Genomic DNA, 20158 nt, shown 5'->3' on the forward strand with positions numbered 1-20158 from the left:
CATGAGTCTACGCATCTGACACTAGGATAAAGGAGCTGGATTGAGCGTTATAAATGCCAAGAGTCAAGTCACAGATGTTTAGAAGATTAAGAAGCGATCTAATTGGGATGTTTAAGATGACTGAAGGAATTGATATCGCAGATAAAGAGAAACTATTTCCTCTGGTGGGGGAGTCCAGAATAAGGGGGCATAACCTTAAAATTAGAGCTAAACCATTCAGGGGTGATGTCAGGAAGCACCTCTTCACACAAAGGATAGTGGAAATCTGGAACTCTTGCACCCAAAAAGATGTTGAGGCTCGCTCAATTGAAAATGTCAAAACTAAAATTGATAGATTTTTGTTAGGCAAGGATATTAAGGGTTACGGAGCCAGGGCGGGTAGTTGGAGTTGAGGTACAGATCAGCCATGATCTGATTGAATGGCAGAACAGGCTCGAGGGGTTATGTTCCTATGCTGGTCTCCTGGAACTCAAATTAAAACAAGGCCGATATAAAAGCAATTCGATGCTTTACGTAGTGTAGTTATGAGCCGCACAGCTCAGCAAGGTCCCAGGTGTGATCACTGATCTCTGCTGAGGTACCTGATGTCTGCGGGAGAACACTGGGGGAATTATAATTGGTCTCAGCATTCCTAAACTAGGGAAAAGGGGGGGAAAAAATCAGCCAGCCTTTCCTGATGACTATCCAGTGATTCCTGCTGGAAACTGAACATATGCAGATCTCTGGCAAGGACAGGTTTAGTTTCAGTTGGGTTCACCTTATGGATGAACAGCTTACTCAATCATCAAGAATCTGAATAGTCACTAATGCAATGTACTGGAGGGTTGCCAGTGCACAAGTCACCACTTTCATTAGAGGAAAGGAAAAAGTGGGGGGGGGGGATTCGATTATTCTTGCTGTGACACAACCACAGACAGCAGCTGTTCACATGCCACACATCTTTGTGACAGAAGAGTTAATACTGGGAATATTTTTTTTTAAATCGCCCAGGCTTTCCTATTTCCGATGGTTGTCTAGTAACATCTGATGGAAAATGTATGGGTGCGGGTGTTGGGTGAGGACTGGATTGGACTGAGCTGTGTTGCCCTCCGCAATAGAGTAGCCTGCTAACACTGACTGTTCGACCATGGAGTGCCTTACAGCTGCTATATCAGTTCTGGTACTTACAGAGATTTCGCACTTATCTTCATAGTGAACAGTTGATAGAATATGCCCAGTTTGAGTGTGGCATTTTGACGTAACGATTATGCTGAATACATATTCAAGCAAGTTCAAGTCATTGTCCTATTCTATTACATATCTTACTGTGGTTTGGAGGGTTTGAATTTCACTGGTTTGTGCTTATGGGAAAAGCATCAGCAGCATATTGGAGAAAACAGAAGTGCTATTGTTTCTGTCCAGGCCGCCAATCCCTCACTTCTTGAAACAAGGAGCTGATTTTGTAGCTGTAAGAGTTGACATGGGATTATTGAAGGAGGGCGGGGGAGATAAATTTAAGAGTGGAAAGGTCGCAGTAGGTGGGAAAAAGGAACAAATCAAGAAAACATAGCTATAAGCCTCCAGAAAAAATGCACACGCCCACATGCACTCACGTTCACATACACACACACACACACACACACACACACACTCACGTTCACACACACACACACACTCACGTTCACACACACACTCACACACACACACACACACACGTTCACACACACACACACACACTCACGTTCACACACACACTCACACACACACACACACACACACACTCACGTTCACACACACACACACACACACACACGTTCACACACACACACACACACTCACGTTCACACACACACACACTCACGTTCACACACACACACACTCACATTCACACACACACTCACGTTCACACACACACTCACGTTCACACACACACACACTCACGTTCACACACACACACACTCACATTCACACACACACTCACATTCACACACACACTCACGTTCACACACACACTCACATTCACACACACACTCACGTTCACACACACACACACACACACACACACACTCACGTTCATACACACACACACACACACACTCACGTTCACACACACACTCATGTTCACACACACACTCATGTTCACACACACACACACACACTCATGTTCACACACACACACACACACACACACACACACACACACTCACGTTCACACACACACATACACACACACACTCACATTCACACACACACTCTCAGACACACACACAGCAGCCTGCAGGAGATGAGAACTAAATGAGGACCAAAGCATAGGAAAGCAGATTAGTTCCATCTAAGGCCACTGAAATTGCATAAACATTTGATTCAGAGAAGAGTTTGCTGAATTCGGACAGGTCTTCCTGGATTTCCCTCTACACAGATTGTACTGCAAATGATTAAATTGTAATATTCCACACCCTTTTGAGAAAAGCAACCTTAGTGGTGGGATAGTTCCTTGAAGTGAAGGACGTTGGGCACGATTTTATGATTTTAGTTGCTCCGATGCAGACTGTTGAGGTCAGGCTGTGCTTGCATTTTCTGTTCTTAGCCATCTCAATGTTTTTTACAGTCCGTAGTGTGTGTCCTTCATTGTTTACTGACCTTGAGACCCGTCCCTGTCACCTGTAGCAGAACATGATATTGCTCCAGTGACTAACATTTAATTTCCATTCCATTTACATGAGACTGGATATATGAGATTGGATAATAAATGTCAGACAAACACAATTGATTGCAAGTGTCCGGAAAATAACACATTTGGGAGGCTTAAAGAGTTCACCAAAACAGTTGACACAAGCAGGGTAATTAGTGTGCAAGAAGAAGCTCACAGAGAAAATTTCAACCCTCAAGGATGTCGAGGCTTTGGAGAGGGTGTAGAGATTTACTAGAATGGTACCGGGGATGAGGGACTTCAGTTGTGTAGAGAGACTGGAGAAGCTGGGGTTGTTCTCCTTAGAGCAGAGAAGGTTAAGGGGATATTTAAAATAGGTGTTCAAAATTCTGAAGGGTTTTGATAGAGTAGATAGGGAGAAACTGTTTCCAGAGGACACAGATTTACGATAATTGGCAAAAGAACCAGGGGGGAGATGACATTTATTTTACGCAGTGAGTTGTTATGATCTGGAATGCACTACCGGAAAGGGTGGTGGAAGCAGATTCAATAGTAAATTTCTAAAGGGAATTGGTGCTCAGCCACATAGAACAAGAAGGTTTCAGGTTCAATCCTGGTCTGTGCTGAGTTAGCTGATTTCCGGCCAGGAGAACAGTTGAGGGGTGCTACAATTGGCCTCAGTGTCCCAAGAAAAGTTGTGGAGCTAATTAGCCAGTGCCCCCTGCTGGAAAGTACATGTCTATGCTTGCCGCCTGAGGGCACCCTGGGGCTCAGTTATGAGGGCACCCCCAGCTGTTGAATAGCCTAACCAATTTATACGCTCACACCTAAACAATGGTCACACGTGACATATTGAAAAAGAAAGAAAGACTTGCATTTATAAAGCACCTTTCATGACCTCAGGATGTCCCAAAGTGCTTTAAAGCCAATGAAGTACTCTTGAAGTGTAATCACTGTTGTAATGTAGGAAATGCGGCAGTCAATTTGCGCACAGCAAGGTCCCACAAACAGCAATGTAATAATAACCAGATAATCTGGTTTTTTTAAGGTGTTGATTGAGGGATAAATATTAGTCAGGAAACAGGGGAGAACTTCCCTACTCTTCTTCGAAATAGTGCTATAGGATATTTTACGTCTTGAATCCACAACCTTCTGACTCAGGGGCGAGAATGTTACCACTGAGCCACGGCTGGCAGTGGATCATTCCAGTAAGTGGTTCAAAAGGAAAGAGAAAAATCAAGAAAAAAATTAACTTTCTAGAATGTCCACTGCCTGGCACAATGTGTTGGCACTCCAATGCCTTGGAGTGGTGCGATACAGGTTTCTGGGTGCTTACCTCAATCTGCGAGTTCCCAGTCTTAGCTGTTTTATTGTTGGATTGATCACAACAGGCATAACGTTGGTTGGAGAGTGTTGCATGGAGTGGACCATTTCTTTTAGGGATGGGAGGTTAAGGAAGAACCTCAGTAAACGTGGATTGTCCTGGGTTTGGTTAGCAGCCTGTGGGGAGTTAGCCAATCTGAACTGGGCTGAGTGGAAAAGAAAAGAAAGACTTGCATTTCTATAGCGCCTTTCATGACCACTGGACATCTCAAAGCGCTTTACAGCCAATGAAGTACTTTTGAAGTGGAGTTGCTGTTGTAACGTTAAAGGAAGGTTAACGCAATTGGCTTCAGGTTCCCCAGGCCCAGCAGATAGAAAACAAATCAACTGGAGTCCCAACTCCTAATCATTGCCCCATGACCCGCTGCCACATTGGCTGAGAGCAAGATAGGGCTTGGCTGTGATGCCCCTGTGGTTTAAATAGCCTGTCTAGGCTCACACATAAAGTACCCAAGGTGGGCCAGTGCTTATGGATCATAGCTCAGCATGAGTCAGCACCTTCAGCAGAAGAGAGAAGCTTCATAAAAATAGATCCCTTGTAAGAGTGAATTAGCGAAGACATTTTCACTGGGAAAGTACTTACAGGATAAGTTGATCATCATCACGCCCCAGATTATGCTCCATAGCCAGCCCACCAGGAGGAAGGGGACAGTGAAAAGCTGCGAGACTCCCACCCAAACGTTCAGGCAGACGAGGGCCAACATCTCATCGCTGCTTTTGTGGCCAGTGGGGGTAGCTGGTTCAGAACAGCACAGAAGTGTAAACCCAGACAGAATGGTACCTGAAAGATTAGACACCACTCAAGGTCAACATTTATCGGTATTTTAGAGATGCAGAGAGAGACCAATGAATCATGCTGTGACTTTATTTGTCATACCTGACAGCCACTATTCCCCAGCCAACAAGGCAAGTTCATATCTGTAAAATGTAGTCTATTCCACCGTACTTTATTTTTTTTTAATTTCACGTGAATTACATGTTCTTATTTCAGAATGTTACACTTTACATAAATGACTATAGCTAAAACCATCTGAAAGAAAGACTTGCATTTATATAGCACCTTTCCCAGAGAGTAGTGAGCCTCCTGAATGGCTTGGGCGGGGTGGGTGCTGACTGTCTGCACATCTTCCAGAGGGAACCGGACTGGGGCAGAGATGGCGTCATATAGGTCAGTGGATTAACACTTATTGTGCGCATTGTCATTTTGATCTCCTGGACCGGTTTTGATCACCTGAGGGGGTTGGAGAAGAATTTCCCTGAGGAATGTTTTCCCTTATTGGCCCTGTTTTTTTTGCCTCTCCCAGGACATGAAATAGCTGTGGAGGGGTTGGGAGATGTCTGGTCGCGATGCTCCAGGCATCATGAGTGTGGGGTAGGCTTGATGGACCAGCTGGTCTTCTCCTGCCCGTCATTTTCATATAATCATAGAAACATAGAATCATAGAAACTTACAGAAGGAGGCCATTCGGCCCGTTGTGTCTGTACTGGCTCTTTGTAAGAACAGACGTGTTTAGTCCCACATCACCGCTTTTTGTCCGTAACCCTGTGAGTTCCTCATCCTCCAGTACCCATCCAACTCCCTTTAAAATTATTGATGGAATCAGCTTCCACCACCTTTTCAGGTCGAGCGTTCCAGATCCCCACAACTCTCCGAGTGAAAACATTCCTCCTCATCGCCCCTCTAGATCTTTTTCCAATGATTTTGAATCTATGACCTCTGGTTATTGACCCACTCAGCAGAGGGAACAGCCTTACTCTATCTACTCTCTCAAAACCTCCCATCATCTTGAAAACCTCTATTGGGTCACCTCTTAACCTTCACTGTTCCAAGGAGAACAGTCCTAACTTTTCCAACCTCTCCTCATAACTGAAGTCCCTCATCCCTGGTAACATCCTGGTAAACCTCCTCTGTACCCTTTCTAAGGCCTTTACATGATCGTATACTTATTTCTTGAGCTTGGAGAGAAAATCTTTCTTGTGATTTGCTGGGGTCTGCGGATTCTTCCACTGGCAGCTCAAGTACCTTAGCATCCTGTGCATCCCAGAGAACAGCAGTGAACTGCCAGTTAAAGGAACACACAGCAGTAGGAACATGTGCAGAGCTCAGAGAATGTTGCTGAGCTCTTTGGCCCACCCTGCCCCTTCCCCCTGCCCAATCTTTCCTCAAACACTAAACAAATGTAGGAAATGAAATCTGCATCAATTCATATAGACACCACATACATGCACCAATCCACTTGTTAGCTGCCAGTCTATTCTCAAAGAGAGAGTATCAGAATAGATTGGCAGCTAACATAAAAGGGAATCCAAAAGTCTTCTATAGGCATATAAACAATAAACAGGTAGTAAGAGATGGGGTGGGGCTGATTAGGGACCAAAATGGAGACCTACACATGGAGGCAGAGGGCATGGCTGAGGTACTAAATGAGTACTTTGCATCTGTCTTCACCAAGGAAGAAGATGCTGCCAAAGTCATTGTGAAAGAGGAGGTAGTTGAGATACTGGATGGGATCAAAATTGATAAGAGGAGGTACTAGAAAGGCTGGCTGTACTTAAAGTAGATAACATTAACAATCATTTAGACAAGTGTGGATTAATTAAGGAAAGCCAACAGAGATTTGTTAAAGACAAATCATGTTTAACTAACTGATTGAGTTTTTTGATGAGGTAACAGAGAGGGTTGATGAGGGCACTGCAGTTGATGTGCTGTACATGGATTTCCAAAAGGCGTTTGATAAAGTGTCACATAATAGGTTTGCCAGCAAAGTTGAAGCCCATGGAATAAAAGGAACAGTGGCAGCATGGATACAAAATTGGCTAAGTGACAGGAAACAGAGCAGTGGTGGACTTGTTTTTCGGACTAGAGGAAGGTATACAGTGGTGTTCCCCAGGGGTCGGTATTAGGACCACTGCTTTTCTTGATATATATTAATGACTTGGACTTGGGAGACAAGGGCACAGTTTCAAAACTTGGAAGTATAGTGAACAGTAAGGAGGATAGTGATAGACTTTAAGAGGACATAGATAGGCTGGTGGAATGGGTGGACACGTGGCAAATGAAATTTAACGCAGAAAAGGAAGAACAAGGAGGGGCAATATAAACTAAAGGGTACAATTCTGAAGGGGGTGCATGAACAAAGAGACCTGGGGGTATATGTGCACAAATTGTTGAAGGTGGCAGGGCAGGTTGAGAAAGCGGTTAAAAAAAGCATATGGGACACTGGGCTTTCATAAATAGAGGCATAGAGTACAAAAACAAGGAAGTTATAATGAACTTTTATGAAACACTGGTTCGGCCTTAACTGGAGTATTGTTTCCAATTCTGGGCACTGCACTTTAGGAAGGATGTGAAGGCCTTAGAGAGGGTGCAGAAAAGATTTACAAGAATCATTCCAGGAATGAGGGGCTTCAGTTACGTGGATAGACTGGAGAAGCTGGGGTTGTTGTCCTTAGAGCAGAGAAGGTTGAGAGGAGATTTGATGGAGGTATTCAAAATCATGAGGTGTCTAGACAGAGTAGTTAGAGAGAAACTGTTCCCATTGGCGGAAGGGTCGAGAACCAGAGGACACAGATTTAAGGTGATTGGCAGAAGAACCAAAGGCGACACGAGGAAAAACTTTTTTACGCAGCGAGTGGTTATGATCTGGAATGCACTGCCTGAGAGGGTGGTGGAGGCAGACTCAATTATGGCTTTCAAAAGGGAATCGGATAAGTACCTGAAGGAAAATAATTTGCAGGGCTACAGGGAAAGGGCGGGGAGTGGGACTAGCTGAAGTGCTCTTGCAGGGAGCCGACATGGGCTCGACGGGCTGAATGGCCTCCTTCTGTGCTGTAACCATTCCATGATTCTATGATTCTTCTATGAATCTAAGTATTATCATCTCAATTACTAGGTTGCTTTGGGACTGCAAGAAAAAAAGAAACAGTAAATATTGGAAATCTGAAATAAACGTAAAATTTGCTGCAGATTCACAGCAGCTCTGTCAGTATTATCATTCTGATGGGGGTTTCTCTACCTGGAATGCTAACCTCTATTTTCTCCTTACAAATGAGGTTGGACCTGCTCTATATTTGCAGCATTTTGTGTTTTTATCTCTCTTGTTTAGTACCAGCTTCTTCTTTTTTAACTTTGTCAGGGGCAAGTGTGATCTCCAAGCATCAAAAGAATGTTATTAGATTTTTCACAGAAATTAGTTTTATTTTCTCTTTGTTGATGCTGGAATTCCCTAGATATAAATGTCCTCTTGTCTCTTGTCATCCACCCTTAGGTGAGGTGTAAATAGGAATGGGGGAGGGAGTTAAGGGTGGGTGGAGGGTTAAGGGTAAGTGGAGTGACTGCAGAGCAAGGGAGAAGTGGGTTGAGTAGGTAGTTTGAAGGAGAGGAGGTCGTGGTAGTGATAGAGGGAGGAGGTGGTGGGAAGGAGATGCGGAATGCAATGAGAGTGAAGAGTTTTAGAAAACGTGAGTGTTTGGAGGCTAAGGGGAAGGGAGAGTCACTCTTTCCCCACAACACCCACCCCAAATGCAGCCCACAGGTGCTGCTGACTCTTTTCCCCGTCTCACTATGCCAGGGCATCCATCACCTCCACCCGAAAGGGAAGACAGCAATAAAAAGACAAAGAGACGAGAAAGAGAGAGACAAAAGCAGAAGGAATTACAGAGAGAAAAACAGCAACAAAAAGATAAACAGCAGAGACAGATAAGAGAGAGAACATATTCTCTAACTTATCACGTGCAATGCCATGGAAGGTTAAGCAGTGGAGATAATTGAAACAGGATGAGCAGATGTAATTCAGTCCCATTGTAAAATTATACTCTCCTTACTGTTTTTATATACTTCCACTAGCTGAAGTGCCCGGCGGTGCCGAGGGATTTTTGAGGGCATGTTGTTGTTGGAAGAGAGAGAGAGAGCGACTGGGGGGAAGAGAGAGCGCGACTGGGGGGAAGAGAGAGAGCGACGGGGGAAGAGAGAGCATGACTGGGGGGAAGGGAGGGAAGGGGGGAAGGGGGGGAAGGGGGGAAGGGGGGGAAAGGGGAGGGGGGAAGGGAGGGGAGGGGGAAGGAGGGAGGAGAGGGGGGAAGGAGGGGGGGAGGAAGAGGGGGGAGGAGGAGGGGGAGGAGGAGGGGGAGGGGGAGGGGGGAGAAGGAGGGGGGAGGGGGAGGGGGAGGAGGGGGGAGGGGGGAGGAGGGGGAGCGGGAGGGGGAGGAGGGGGAAGGAAGGGAGGAGGGGAGGGGAGGGGGAGGGGGAGGAGGGATGGGGAGGGAGAGGAGGAGGAGGGGAGGGGGAGAGGAGGGGGAGAGGGGGGAGGGGAGGGGAGGGGTGGAGGTGGGGGAAGGAGGGAGCCAGCAGACCCTCTCCCCTCTGCCGGCGATGGGGGGGAAGGGGGAAGGAGGGGGAGAGGGGGGGAAGGGGGAAGGAGGGGGAGAGGGGGGAAGGGGGAAGGAGGGGGAGAGGGGGGGAGTCCCCGAGCCCCACCCCCCGATCTCCCGATGTCGCGCCCCCCCGATCTCCCGATGTTCCGCCCCCCCCGATCTCCCGATGTCCCGAGCCCCGCCCCCCGATGTCCCGAGCCCCGCCCTCCGGAGGCCCAATCTCACGAGGCCCGATCTCCCGAGCCCCGCCCCCCGATCTCCCGAGGCCCGATCTCCCGAGCCCAGCCCCCCCCATCTCCCGAGGCTCGCCCCCTCCCACCCCCGATCTCCCAAGGCCCGATCTCACGAGCCCCGCCGCCCCCCCCCCCCGAGCCCTGATCTACCGAACCCCGATCTGCCGAGCCCCGCCCCCCACCCGAGCCAGCTTCAAGAGCAGAGAGAGAGAGACGCCGCCGCGCAACCTACCGCGTGAGGCCCGGCCGGACTCAAATCGCGCGCGCTGACTCCTGCCCCGCCCGCCTTTACTAAGATGGCGGCTGTGGCGACGCTCGGCTCAGGCCCGCCCCCTCCAGCCTTCACAAAGATAGCGGCGATCGCGAGCCGCTTGTTGAGCGCAACGGGTGGTGCCTAGCTCGGGCGTGGCTGGGCAACAGAGGCCCAGGCTTACAGGCCTGGAAAAACGGTGAAAGGTAGGAAAATTCTAGATGTTAGAGATAAGATTTACAAATTAATTAACTTTTTTAAAAAACAATTTGTGTTTTAAAAGCAATTTTTTTTTTGCTGGAAATGTAGATTTGAAAAGAAACACGCAGAAAGTGGGAAAAAGAAATGAAAAGTTTGAAATCAAGATGGCGGCGACTCACCTCGGTTCAGAATGATAACGCCCGCCCACACACGCACCGATTGGTCAACCGTCAGGTCACTGAACTGTAGGATTGGTCAATCATCACGTCACTCAACTGTAGGATGGCCCGCCCACACACACAATGAACCCGCCCCCACTTGATGCAAATGAGCGGATAATGAGAGGAATTTTGAACGTTTTTTGGATACCGTTGGCACAATTTTTGTCCGACCGTCGGCACAATTTTTGTCCGAGCAAAAAGTAAATATGCCTACAAGAGTCCGCTAATGATGAGCTTTCTTTTGATATAACATATGTGTAGGTACGCTCTATAACTTTTGATTGTATAGCCGGCCAGAGAGACAGACAGAGAGACAGACAGAGAGACAGACAGAGAGACAGACAGACAGACATATCCTTTTATATATATAGATTATAAATCCCTATGTCCACGTTTTAATGGAATCTGCTTGTGTAAATTTGCCACGCGATAGTTACACCTCCTTGGCAGTGAGGCACAGCAGCGCCTCCTCTGGCAGGAGAGTATGATTGTTACGTGACAAGTTTACATAGTCAGTTCCCAATTTAATTGTAGACATAGGAATTTAAAATGGCAAAGTTGACAAGAAGTTCATTCAGACATTCTAAATATAAAAATTCCGTTTGATCGGCACCCCATCCACCACCTTAAACATTCACTCCCTCCACCACCGGCGTACCGTGGCTGCAGTGTGTACCATCTACAAGATGCACTGCAGAAACTCGCCAAGGCCTCTTCGGCAGCACCTCCCAAACCTGCGACCTCTTCCACCTAGAAGGACAAGGGCAGCAGCTGCTTGGGAACACCACCACCTCCAAGTATCACTCCAAGTCACACACCAACCTGACTTGGAAATATATCACCGATCCTTCATCGTCGCTGGGTCAAAATCCTGGAATTCCCACCTAACAGCACTGTGGGAGTACCTTCACCACACGGACTGCAGCGGTTCAAGAAGGCAGCTCATTACCACTTTCTCAAGGGCAATTAGGGATGGGCAATAAATACTGGCCTTGCCAACGACGCCCACATCCCATGAATGAATCAAATTAAATTCCTGATGTAACCAAGGAAGAGAACTTTGCCGAAGCTATGGTAAATCAGGAGGTTGCTGGGAAACTGGATGAAATAAAAGTAGATAAAGAGGAGGTACCAATCCAATTCAATACAATACAATCCTCTAGCTCAGTGGGTCTGAAGCTGACTGTGTTCGTTCCACAACCGGTGTAAGTGTGGGCGAATGCAAACTTAAATTAGTCAAAGCTTAGTTGGCTCGGAAACTTTGCAGATTGGAATGTGCTTGTTAGTTTCAGGTTGTAGCTCAAAAGCACCCAGCATTTTAAGATTGTTTTATCTGTATCAAAGTGTGACATCTGGGTTCTGATGTTAATTCGGCTTTTGGTTGGAACTGGCTTTAAAGATTGTTTTGCATGTGTAACAAAATACAGTAGAATATGACATCTGGAGTGTGACATCTGCTGTACCCTTTATAATAGTTAACAGTCAATCTTCCATAGCGCTACTTTTGGTAAGTCAGAGGATGTGCTGTGTTATAAAGACGAGGATATTATTATACCATATAAAACACAATTTGTTATCCTACTGCTAAAGTGCAGGTGTGTGTCCCTTTAAGGCTACAACAAAGAAAGACTTGCATTTATATAGCACCTTTCACGTCTCAAAGCGCTTTACAGCCAATGAAGTACTTTTTAACTGGAGTCACTGTTGTAATGTGGGAAACACAGCAGCCAATTTGAGCACAGCAAGCTCCCACAAACAGCAATGTGATAATGACCAGATAATCTGTTTTAGTGATGTTGGTTGAGGGATGAATATTGGCTAGGACACTGGGGAGAACTCCCTGCTCTTCTTTGAAATAGTGTCATGGGATCTTTTACATCCACCTGAGAGAGCAGACGGGGTCTCGGTTTAACGTCTCATCTGAAAGACGGCACCTCCAACAGTGCAGCACTCCCTCAGCACTGTACTGGAGTGGCAGCCTAGCTTTATGAACCCACAACCTTCTAACTCAGAGGCAAGTGTGCTACCAACTGAGCCACAGCTGACAAAGTCTAATTGTGGTTGAACTAAATACTGGGTCCATATAGAGGTGTTAATTAAGAGACTACAGACATTCTGGTTCTGGTATTTTGTGCTCCTAAAGTGACCCTTTGTTCCTTATTTTGAAGTGTGCCTCAGAAATTTGAAGTGTCATAGATAAAAAAATATGATTGAGAGATAGATTAGATAGACAGACAGACAGACAGACATTCTACAATTATTTCTGTTTGGTCCCTTCACACCACAGAACATCACTATAATACAGGGTAAACAGGCGACCTGCTGCCAGGTGAACTGCTCTCATATTTCCCTAGTGTTACTCAGAAACCAGGTGCTCAGAGTTGCACAAGAGTCAATCAGGTATGACTTGTCCAGGACAGTAGAACCAGAGGACACAGCCTGCCTAAGGAGACGGTGGTAGCAATTATTATTAATTCATTCAAATGCAAATTAGATAGATTTCTTTCAGAAAATAACACTTTGGGATACAGTATAAGAGTAGTCTGAGACATGACCTGTGGTGAGTGTAGCATGCTTGGGAGGAACAGGTGACTTTGGGCCTATGGTTCCCAAAGCTCTCCACCACTGGGGTTTTCCTTGCCTTATGTCTGGGTCTGTTGTAGGCTAATTGATAGAGACTGATTGCTATAATTAGTCAACAACTCCATTATCCTTGTATCATGGAACTACCAGGATGGTAGAGGGCGAACTGGATGGACCTTGCTCTTTTTTCGTCCAGCGATTCCTATGTTCCTATGACTATCTCTCCAATTTCTTTCTCTTGAATGTCAAAATGCTTGTGGAGGCACAAACTCAGGCCCTAACACTAAAAGGCAGAACACTATGGAATCTCCACAGCTCAGTCCTTTCTATAGTAAGGACATTGTAAAAAAATTAAAATCAGTTTTGCTTTTTTTAGTATCAAATTCAAATGTGCCTCATTGGTACAAATTCACGGAATCTAACATTAGTCCCCACCTATGCAAAACACCAGTACTGATTGAATAAACAAGACATTTAGTCTGTGTCAAACACTGCCGTACACTGGGCACCAACAACACTGCAAAAGAGATGGTACGGGCATGGCAGTAGGATAAAATCGCACAGCTATCATTAATTTCTTAACAGGAAGAAATAAAGAACTTGCATTTATATTGCACTTTTCACAACCTCAGGAGTCCCAAAGCACTTTACAGTGGAGTCACTGTTGTAATGTAGGAAACGCGGCAGTCAATTTGCACACAGCAAGCTCCCACAAACAGCAATATGATAATGGCCAGATGATCTGTTTTAGTGATGATGGTTGTGGGATAAATGTTGGCCAGAATGCCCCTGCTCTTCTTTGAAATAGTGCCATGGGATCTTTTACGTCCACCTGAGGGGGCAGACAGGGCCTCAATTTAACGTCTCATCCAAAAGATGGCACCTCCGACAGTGCAGCACTCCCTCAGTACAGCACTGGGAGTGTCTGGAGTGTGACTAGAACTCTCCGGCCTACTGACTCAGAGACGAGAGGGCTGCTACTGAGCCACGGCTGACACTGAAGAGGCAAATTGCAGAGGCTGACTGGGGAGTAGGAAAGGAATCTCCTTGGGCAGAGACTGAGGAGAATGGAGCAGCTCAGCGGCTGTGCGACATGTGTTACACAGGATGATCCTAGTCCCAGCACACAGCATCAGTGGTGAAACTACCACACAAATATAAAATGTTACACATAAAACAATTCCAAATTTATTAATAATGAAAGTTTAAAAAAAAGTTTTCTCAAAGCAGTAAGGGTCAGGGATAATATTTTATTAAATTACCATATTCCATTTCATTTGACTTGCACAGCATGAATGAATCCTTCAACAGGGATAACAGTGCCCTCTGGTGAAATATCGGGCGTTTGCAACCATCTTCAGCCAGAAGTGCCGAGTGGATGATCCATATCGGCCTCCTCCTGAGGTCCCCACCATCACACAAGCCAGTCTTCAGCGACTTCACGTGATATCAAGAAACGCTAAGCACACTGGATAAAGCATAGGCTATGGGCCCTGACAACATCCTGGCTATCGTGCTGAAGACTTGTGCTCTAGAACTAGCCGCGCCTCTAGCCAAGTTGTTCCAGTACAAGTACAACACTGGCATCTATCCGACAATGTGGAAAACTGCCCAGGTATGTCCTGTCCACAAAAAGCAGGACAAATCCAATCCGGCCAATTACCGCCCCTTCAGTCTACTCTCAATCATCAGCAAAGTGATGGAAGGTGTCATCGACAGTGCTATCAAACGGCACTTACTCACCAATAACCTGCTCACTGATGTCCAGTTTGGATTTTGACAAGACCACTCAGCTCCTGACCTCATTACAGCCTTGGTCCAAACATGGACAAAGGAGCTGAATTCCAGAGGTGAGGTGGGAGTGACTGCCCTTGACATCAAGGCAGCATTTGACCGAGTGTGGCATCAAGGAGCCCGAGTAAAACTGAAGTCAATGGGAATCGGGGGAAAACTCGCCACTGGCTGGAGTCATACCTAGCACAAAGATGGTTGTGGCGATTGAAGGTCAATCATCACAGCCCCAGGGCATCGCTGTAGGAGTTCCTCAGGGCAGTGTCCTAGGCCCAACCATCTTCAGCTGCTTCATCAATGACCTTCCCTCCAACATAAGGTCAGAAATGGGGATGTTTGCTGATGACTGCACAGTGTTCAGTGCCAGTCACAACTCCTTAGATAATGAAGCAGTCCATGCCCACATGCAACAAGACCTGGACAACGTTCAGGCTTGGGCTGATAAGTGGCAGGTAACATTCGCGCCACAGAAGTGCCAGGCAATGACTATCTCCAACAAGCGAGAGTCTAACCACCGCCCCTTGACATTCAATGGCATTACCATCGCCGAATCCCCCAGCATCAATATCCTGGGGGGTCACCATTGACCAGAAACTTAACTGGACCAGCCACATAAATACAGTGGCAACAAGAGCAGGTCAGAGGCTGGGTATTCTGCAGCGAGTGTCTCAGCTCCTGACTCCCCAAAGCCTTTCTACCATCTACAAGGCAGATGTAAGGAGTGTGGTGGTATACTCTCCACTTGCCTGGATGAGTGCAGCTCCAACAACACTCAAGAAGCTCGACACCATCCAGGACAAAGCAGCCCACTTGATTGGCACCCGCTCTACCACCTTAAACATCCACCACCGGCGTACCGTGGCTGCAGTGTGTACCATCTACAAGATGCACTTCAGCAACTCGCCAAGGCTTCTTTGACAACACCTCCCAAACCTGCAACCTCTTCCATCTAGAAGGACAAGGGCAGCAGATGCATGGGAACACCACCACCTCCAAGTTCCCCTCCAAGTCACACACCATCCTGACTTAGAAGTATATCGCCGATCCTTCATCATCGCTGGGTCAAAATCCTGGAACTCCTGATCTAACAGCACTGTGGGAGTACCTTCCCCACACGGACTGCAGTGGTTCAAGAAGGCGGCTCACCACCACCTTCTCAAGGGCAATTAGGGATGGGCAATAAATTCTGGACTTGCCAGCGACGCCCACATCCCATAAATGATTTTTTTTTTTTAATTTAAACTGCCATATCGGTGTGTTATGGACTGCTGATACTTTACACCACTTCAATGTGCAGCTTTTGCAAATCAATTTCTAAAAAAAACCGCCATGCCGAAAGATTGCCTTTGCAGATGTGCCGTGCTATAGCAGGTTTGCCTGTTTTTTGTCTACAATTTTCTTTATTACATTGCGCTGTGCTATTATTTCTGTTTTAATTTAGCCAACAATGTTCTCCTTCATGACAATTTTAGCCTAAACCTAGTTTTCCAACAGTCCTCATGGGTATTGTACTCACCACTCTAGATGTCCAATGCGGTTACACATTAAAAGTGGGGCTGGAGAACTAGCCAATCAAAATGGCTTAATATGGTGTCAGCTGTGGCTTAGTGGGTAGCACTCTTGCCTCTGAGTCAGACGGTTGTGGGTTTGAGTTCCACTCAAAAGACTTGAGCCCATAATCCAGGCTGACATTCCAGTGCAGTACTGAGGGAGTGCTGCACTGCTGGAGGTGCTGTCTTTTGGATAAGATGTTCAGGTGGACATTAAAGATCCCACGGCACTATTTGAAGAAGAGCGAGGGAGTTCTCCCCTGGTGTTCTGGCCAATATTTATCCTTCAACCAGCATCACTAAAGCAGATTACCTGATCATTATCGTATTGCGAATTGGCTGCCGTGTTTCTTACATTACAAAAGTGGCTCCACTTCAAAAGTACTTTATTGCCTGTGAAGCGCTTTGGGATGTTCTGAGGTCATGAAAGGCGCTATTCATAAGTGGAACCGAACATTGAAATCAGTCTTGATGTTTGGATGGCTGTCATGTGGCACAGTCTTCCAAGTTCAGCTCAGCATCAACATTATTAAACCACTCATGTGGCACATGGTGGACCTTGGACTCCATAAACAAGCAATGTCAGTTCACCAGCAACAATTAAAACATTTGTGTGGCTCCCCCTGCATGATTTCAGCTTGCCTGTTTCCTTCCCTCACCTCTGTTCGCAGAAGAACTCATTTTCAGATCACAATGAGGCAGAAAAATAGCAACTCTTACCTTGAAGATGTTACTTTTAAAAGATGCTATTCTGCAACTGGTTTCACTTCACTTCCCACTTCAATCCCCAGAAATGATCCAATCAAACAGCACTTGCCATCTCTGAAAGTGTCAGCCGTGGCTCAGTGGGGAGCACTCTCTCTTCTGAGTCAGAAGGTTGTGGGTTCAAGTCCCACTCCAGAGATTTGAGTGCAAAAGTCTAGGCTGACAGTGCAGTGCTGAGGAAGTGCTGCACTGTCGGAGGTGCCATCTTTCGGGTAAGATGTTAAACCAAGGCCCCGTCTGCCCTCGCAGGTGGACGTAAAAGATCACATGGCACTATTTGAAGAAGAGCAAGGGAGTTTTCCCTGATGTCCTGTTCAATATTTATCCCTCAACCAACATCACTAAAACAGGTTATCTGGCCATCATCACATTGCTATTGTTGGGACCTTGCCGCATTTCCTACATTATACTTCATTGGCTTTAAAGCACTTTGGGGTGCCCTGAGGTTGTGAAAGGCGCTATGTAAATGCAAGCCTTTCTATTTTCTATTTTAGTTGAGTATTTCCATATTTGACCAACGTTTTAAAAGAAAAATTATTTACAAACACATGACGCAAGGCACGGTAAACTAGCAATCCCTCGGCATTACATCAGGTTTCCTCAGATTATGACACAAGGCTCTTTTCCCTCTCACAAATAAGTTTGCTAGGGTTTCCCTAGCTGGCTAAAACAGTGAGTGTCTGAGCCACACGGACCAGCCCAAGCCTTAATCCCCGACCTGTGACCCCAGCTGGATTGGTGAGGTCACTACAATAAGCCTCAGTGCCCTGGAGGCTGTGTGTGGAAATCAAATGTGGGCTTGGCTGTGGATGCACTATATGGCGGAATAGCTTGTCACCACTCACTTGTCCGGGTTCACACTTGAATGGGCATCTGGGCGAGTTACCAAGAACATCCAGGACATGTGGATCTGGATCTCATCGAGGAATCCACGCATTCAGGAGAGGACAAGCGGGGAAAGTTGGCGAAGATTTTCTTCAACAATTTGCCTAAAACACTTTTCATGAACGCAATGCTCCTTTAACAAGCAATTTATTATTTAAAATGTTCACGATAAAGGCGCACAGTTGTAAAACAGACTTTCAATAAAACAATGATTTTTTAAATTTCTATTTTAAATCAGGATACCTGTGCCAGGGACGATGATGTTCAGGACCAAGCAGAAGACAGCCATTGGCCTGCTCATGTAGGGGATAGCTCCGATGATCTTGGTCGGCTTCATCTGGGGGTCATCGATGTCATTCTCCGAATCCTCCTCTTCCTTCTGCAGGACTCCCCGGACCAATGTCACCAGGTTGCTTCTGGAGTCGGTCAGAGAGCCTCTCCTGAGATCGAGGTGAGCGACGGACAGTCCGTCCCACAGGTTCACGGGTCGACATCCCAGTCCGGGATTCCGATTGTCATCAGAGGGAGTCTCTGGGACGTGGGAGATGACGAGTGTGGGACACCTCTTGCTCATACTGGCATTTTACCCCCAGCGTATGTCTTGAAATAACAAGGAGGATCTCTTCACTGCTGGTCCACTCTGCACAACTTAGCTTTTAACTATTCTCAGCTCCATCTCTCAATCCTCTTAGGCAATTATTTTCTCACTTCAAAAGTTTAAGAAAAAAGTAAAATAAAACTTTTTAAAAACTCTTTATTTTCAGCGGCTCCACTCAAACCAAGGCCAAATGAGGTTTATAGGAATCCAAAGTTACCAGTTAACACGAGCTCTTTCTTGTTCTCCCCCTCTCAGACTGGATGTGGTTTCGGTGGAATTAAGGTTTAACTCCAGCTCTTGGGCCATGTTGTTTCACAGCTGAGTGTGCCTTTAACCAACCAGATCAGTCACTGAACTAACAGGCCAGCGATCACAGACAGCGCTGTGATTTATACATATGATCAAAAAAAGGGAGTGTACGGATGGTGATCCAATAATAGCTTGAGCGAGTGAAATTGTGGTAGTTACAGACCAAAATGCGCGAAACCGTCCTGAATACTCACCGTCCTACCACAGTGATGGATATCCATGTTTGTTAACCGACAGTCTGAGGAAGGGTTGGTCAACAAAAACAAAAAATTGACAATATGGGGAAAAAGTAGGAAATTAAAGGAAAAATGAAAGGAGATCACGCTGTACCTGAAAACTCACCAGAGATCTTCGAAATAAATAAATTCCATTCAGCAATTAAAACGATAAAATATGACTAGTTAAAACATTATGGTAAATTATTACTGCGTGAAGACAAATGATGTGTGCAGGAAGTGGCCTCTCTCTTTATCACTCGGTTTCTAGCAGGCTGATTGGTTTTGGCAATAGTCCAACGTTTGGCATAATTGCTGCAAGATCACATTTTCCACATTGAATTAAGCTCCACCCATGCTGGATTGGTGCACAGAGACTCAAACACCAAACCAAGCTCCAATCCAGAGGGGGAACCTGATTGAAATAAGCCAAGCTGCTATTGTCCACATTTTTTAAAATTCTGGCTCAATACATTGACAGTGAGGCACACTTGCTGTAGGATTTAGTACCTCCCACACTGAGATACTCTCAGAAATCTGCCATATATATTCCCCTACACAGGAAGCTTTAGTGTCTTATACAAGTATTGGGATATATTATCAAACGTTTGTTTTTAGATTTAAACACTACTGACAATGATATATTATAGAATTGACATAAATGACATCCTATGTGACTATGACCGAAGTGCACTATCCCTCCTCATCCTTCTCGACTTGTCTGCAGGCTTTGACACAGTTGACAACTCCATCTTCATTTAATACCTCTCCCCCGTCATCCAGCTGGGTGGGACTGCCCTCGCCTGGTTCCATCCTTATCTATCCAGTCGTAGTCAGAAAATCACTTGCAATGGCTTCTCTTCCCACTCCCGCACCGTTACCTCTGGAGTCCCCCAAGGATCTATCTATGACCCCTTCCTATTTCTCATCCACATGCTGCCCCTTGGCGACATCATCTGAAAACACATCAGGTTCCACATGTACACTGACGACACCCAGCTCTACCTCACCACCACTTCTCATGACCCCTCCACTGCCTCTGATTTGTCACGTTGCTTGTCTGACATCCATTGGATGAGCTGAAATTTCCTCCAATGTGAAGAACAAAGCCATTGTTTTCGGTCCCCGCCACAAACTCCGTTCCCTAACCAATGATTTTATCCCTCTCCCTG

The 20158-nt window shown here is 46.1% G+C and overlaps 1 protein-coding gene across 1 annotated transcript in view; it reads right to left on the reverse strand.

Moving 5' to 3' along the window:
• The window catches only part of LOC147121554 (protein stum-like), a 31523-nt gene extending 12877 nt beyond the window's left edge, over positions 1-18646 (reverse strand). The window contains exons 1-2 of the mRNA XM_085977689.1: positions 18108-18646; positions 4581-4793 (exon numbers count right to left, since the gene is read on the reverse strand). Coding sequence (XP_085833815.1) covers positions 4581-4793; positions 18108-18438 — 544 coding nt within the window. The 5' untranslated portion in view covers positions 18439-18646. The remainder of the gene's footprint in view (positions 1-4580; positions 4794-18107) is intronic.
• Between the last annotated feature and the right edge of the window lie 1512 nt (positions 18647-20158).

This window comes from Somniosus microcephalus, chromosome 3, assembly GCF_052327205.1.
Source record: "Somniosus microcephalus isolate GS21.2 chromosome 3, FLI_Smic_1.0, whole genome shotgun sequence".
Classification (NCBI taxonomy): Eukaryota; Metazoa; Chordata; class Chondrichthyes; order Squaliformes; family Somniosidae; genus Somniosus; species Somniosus microcephalus.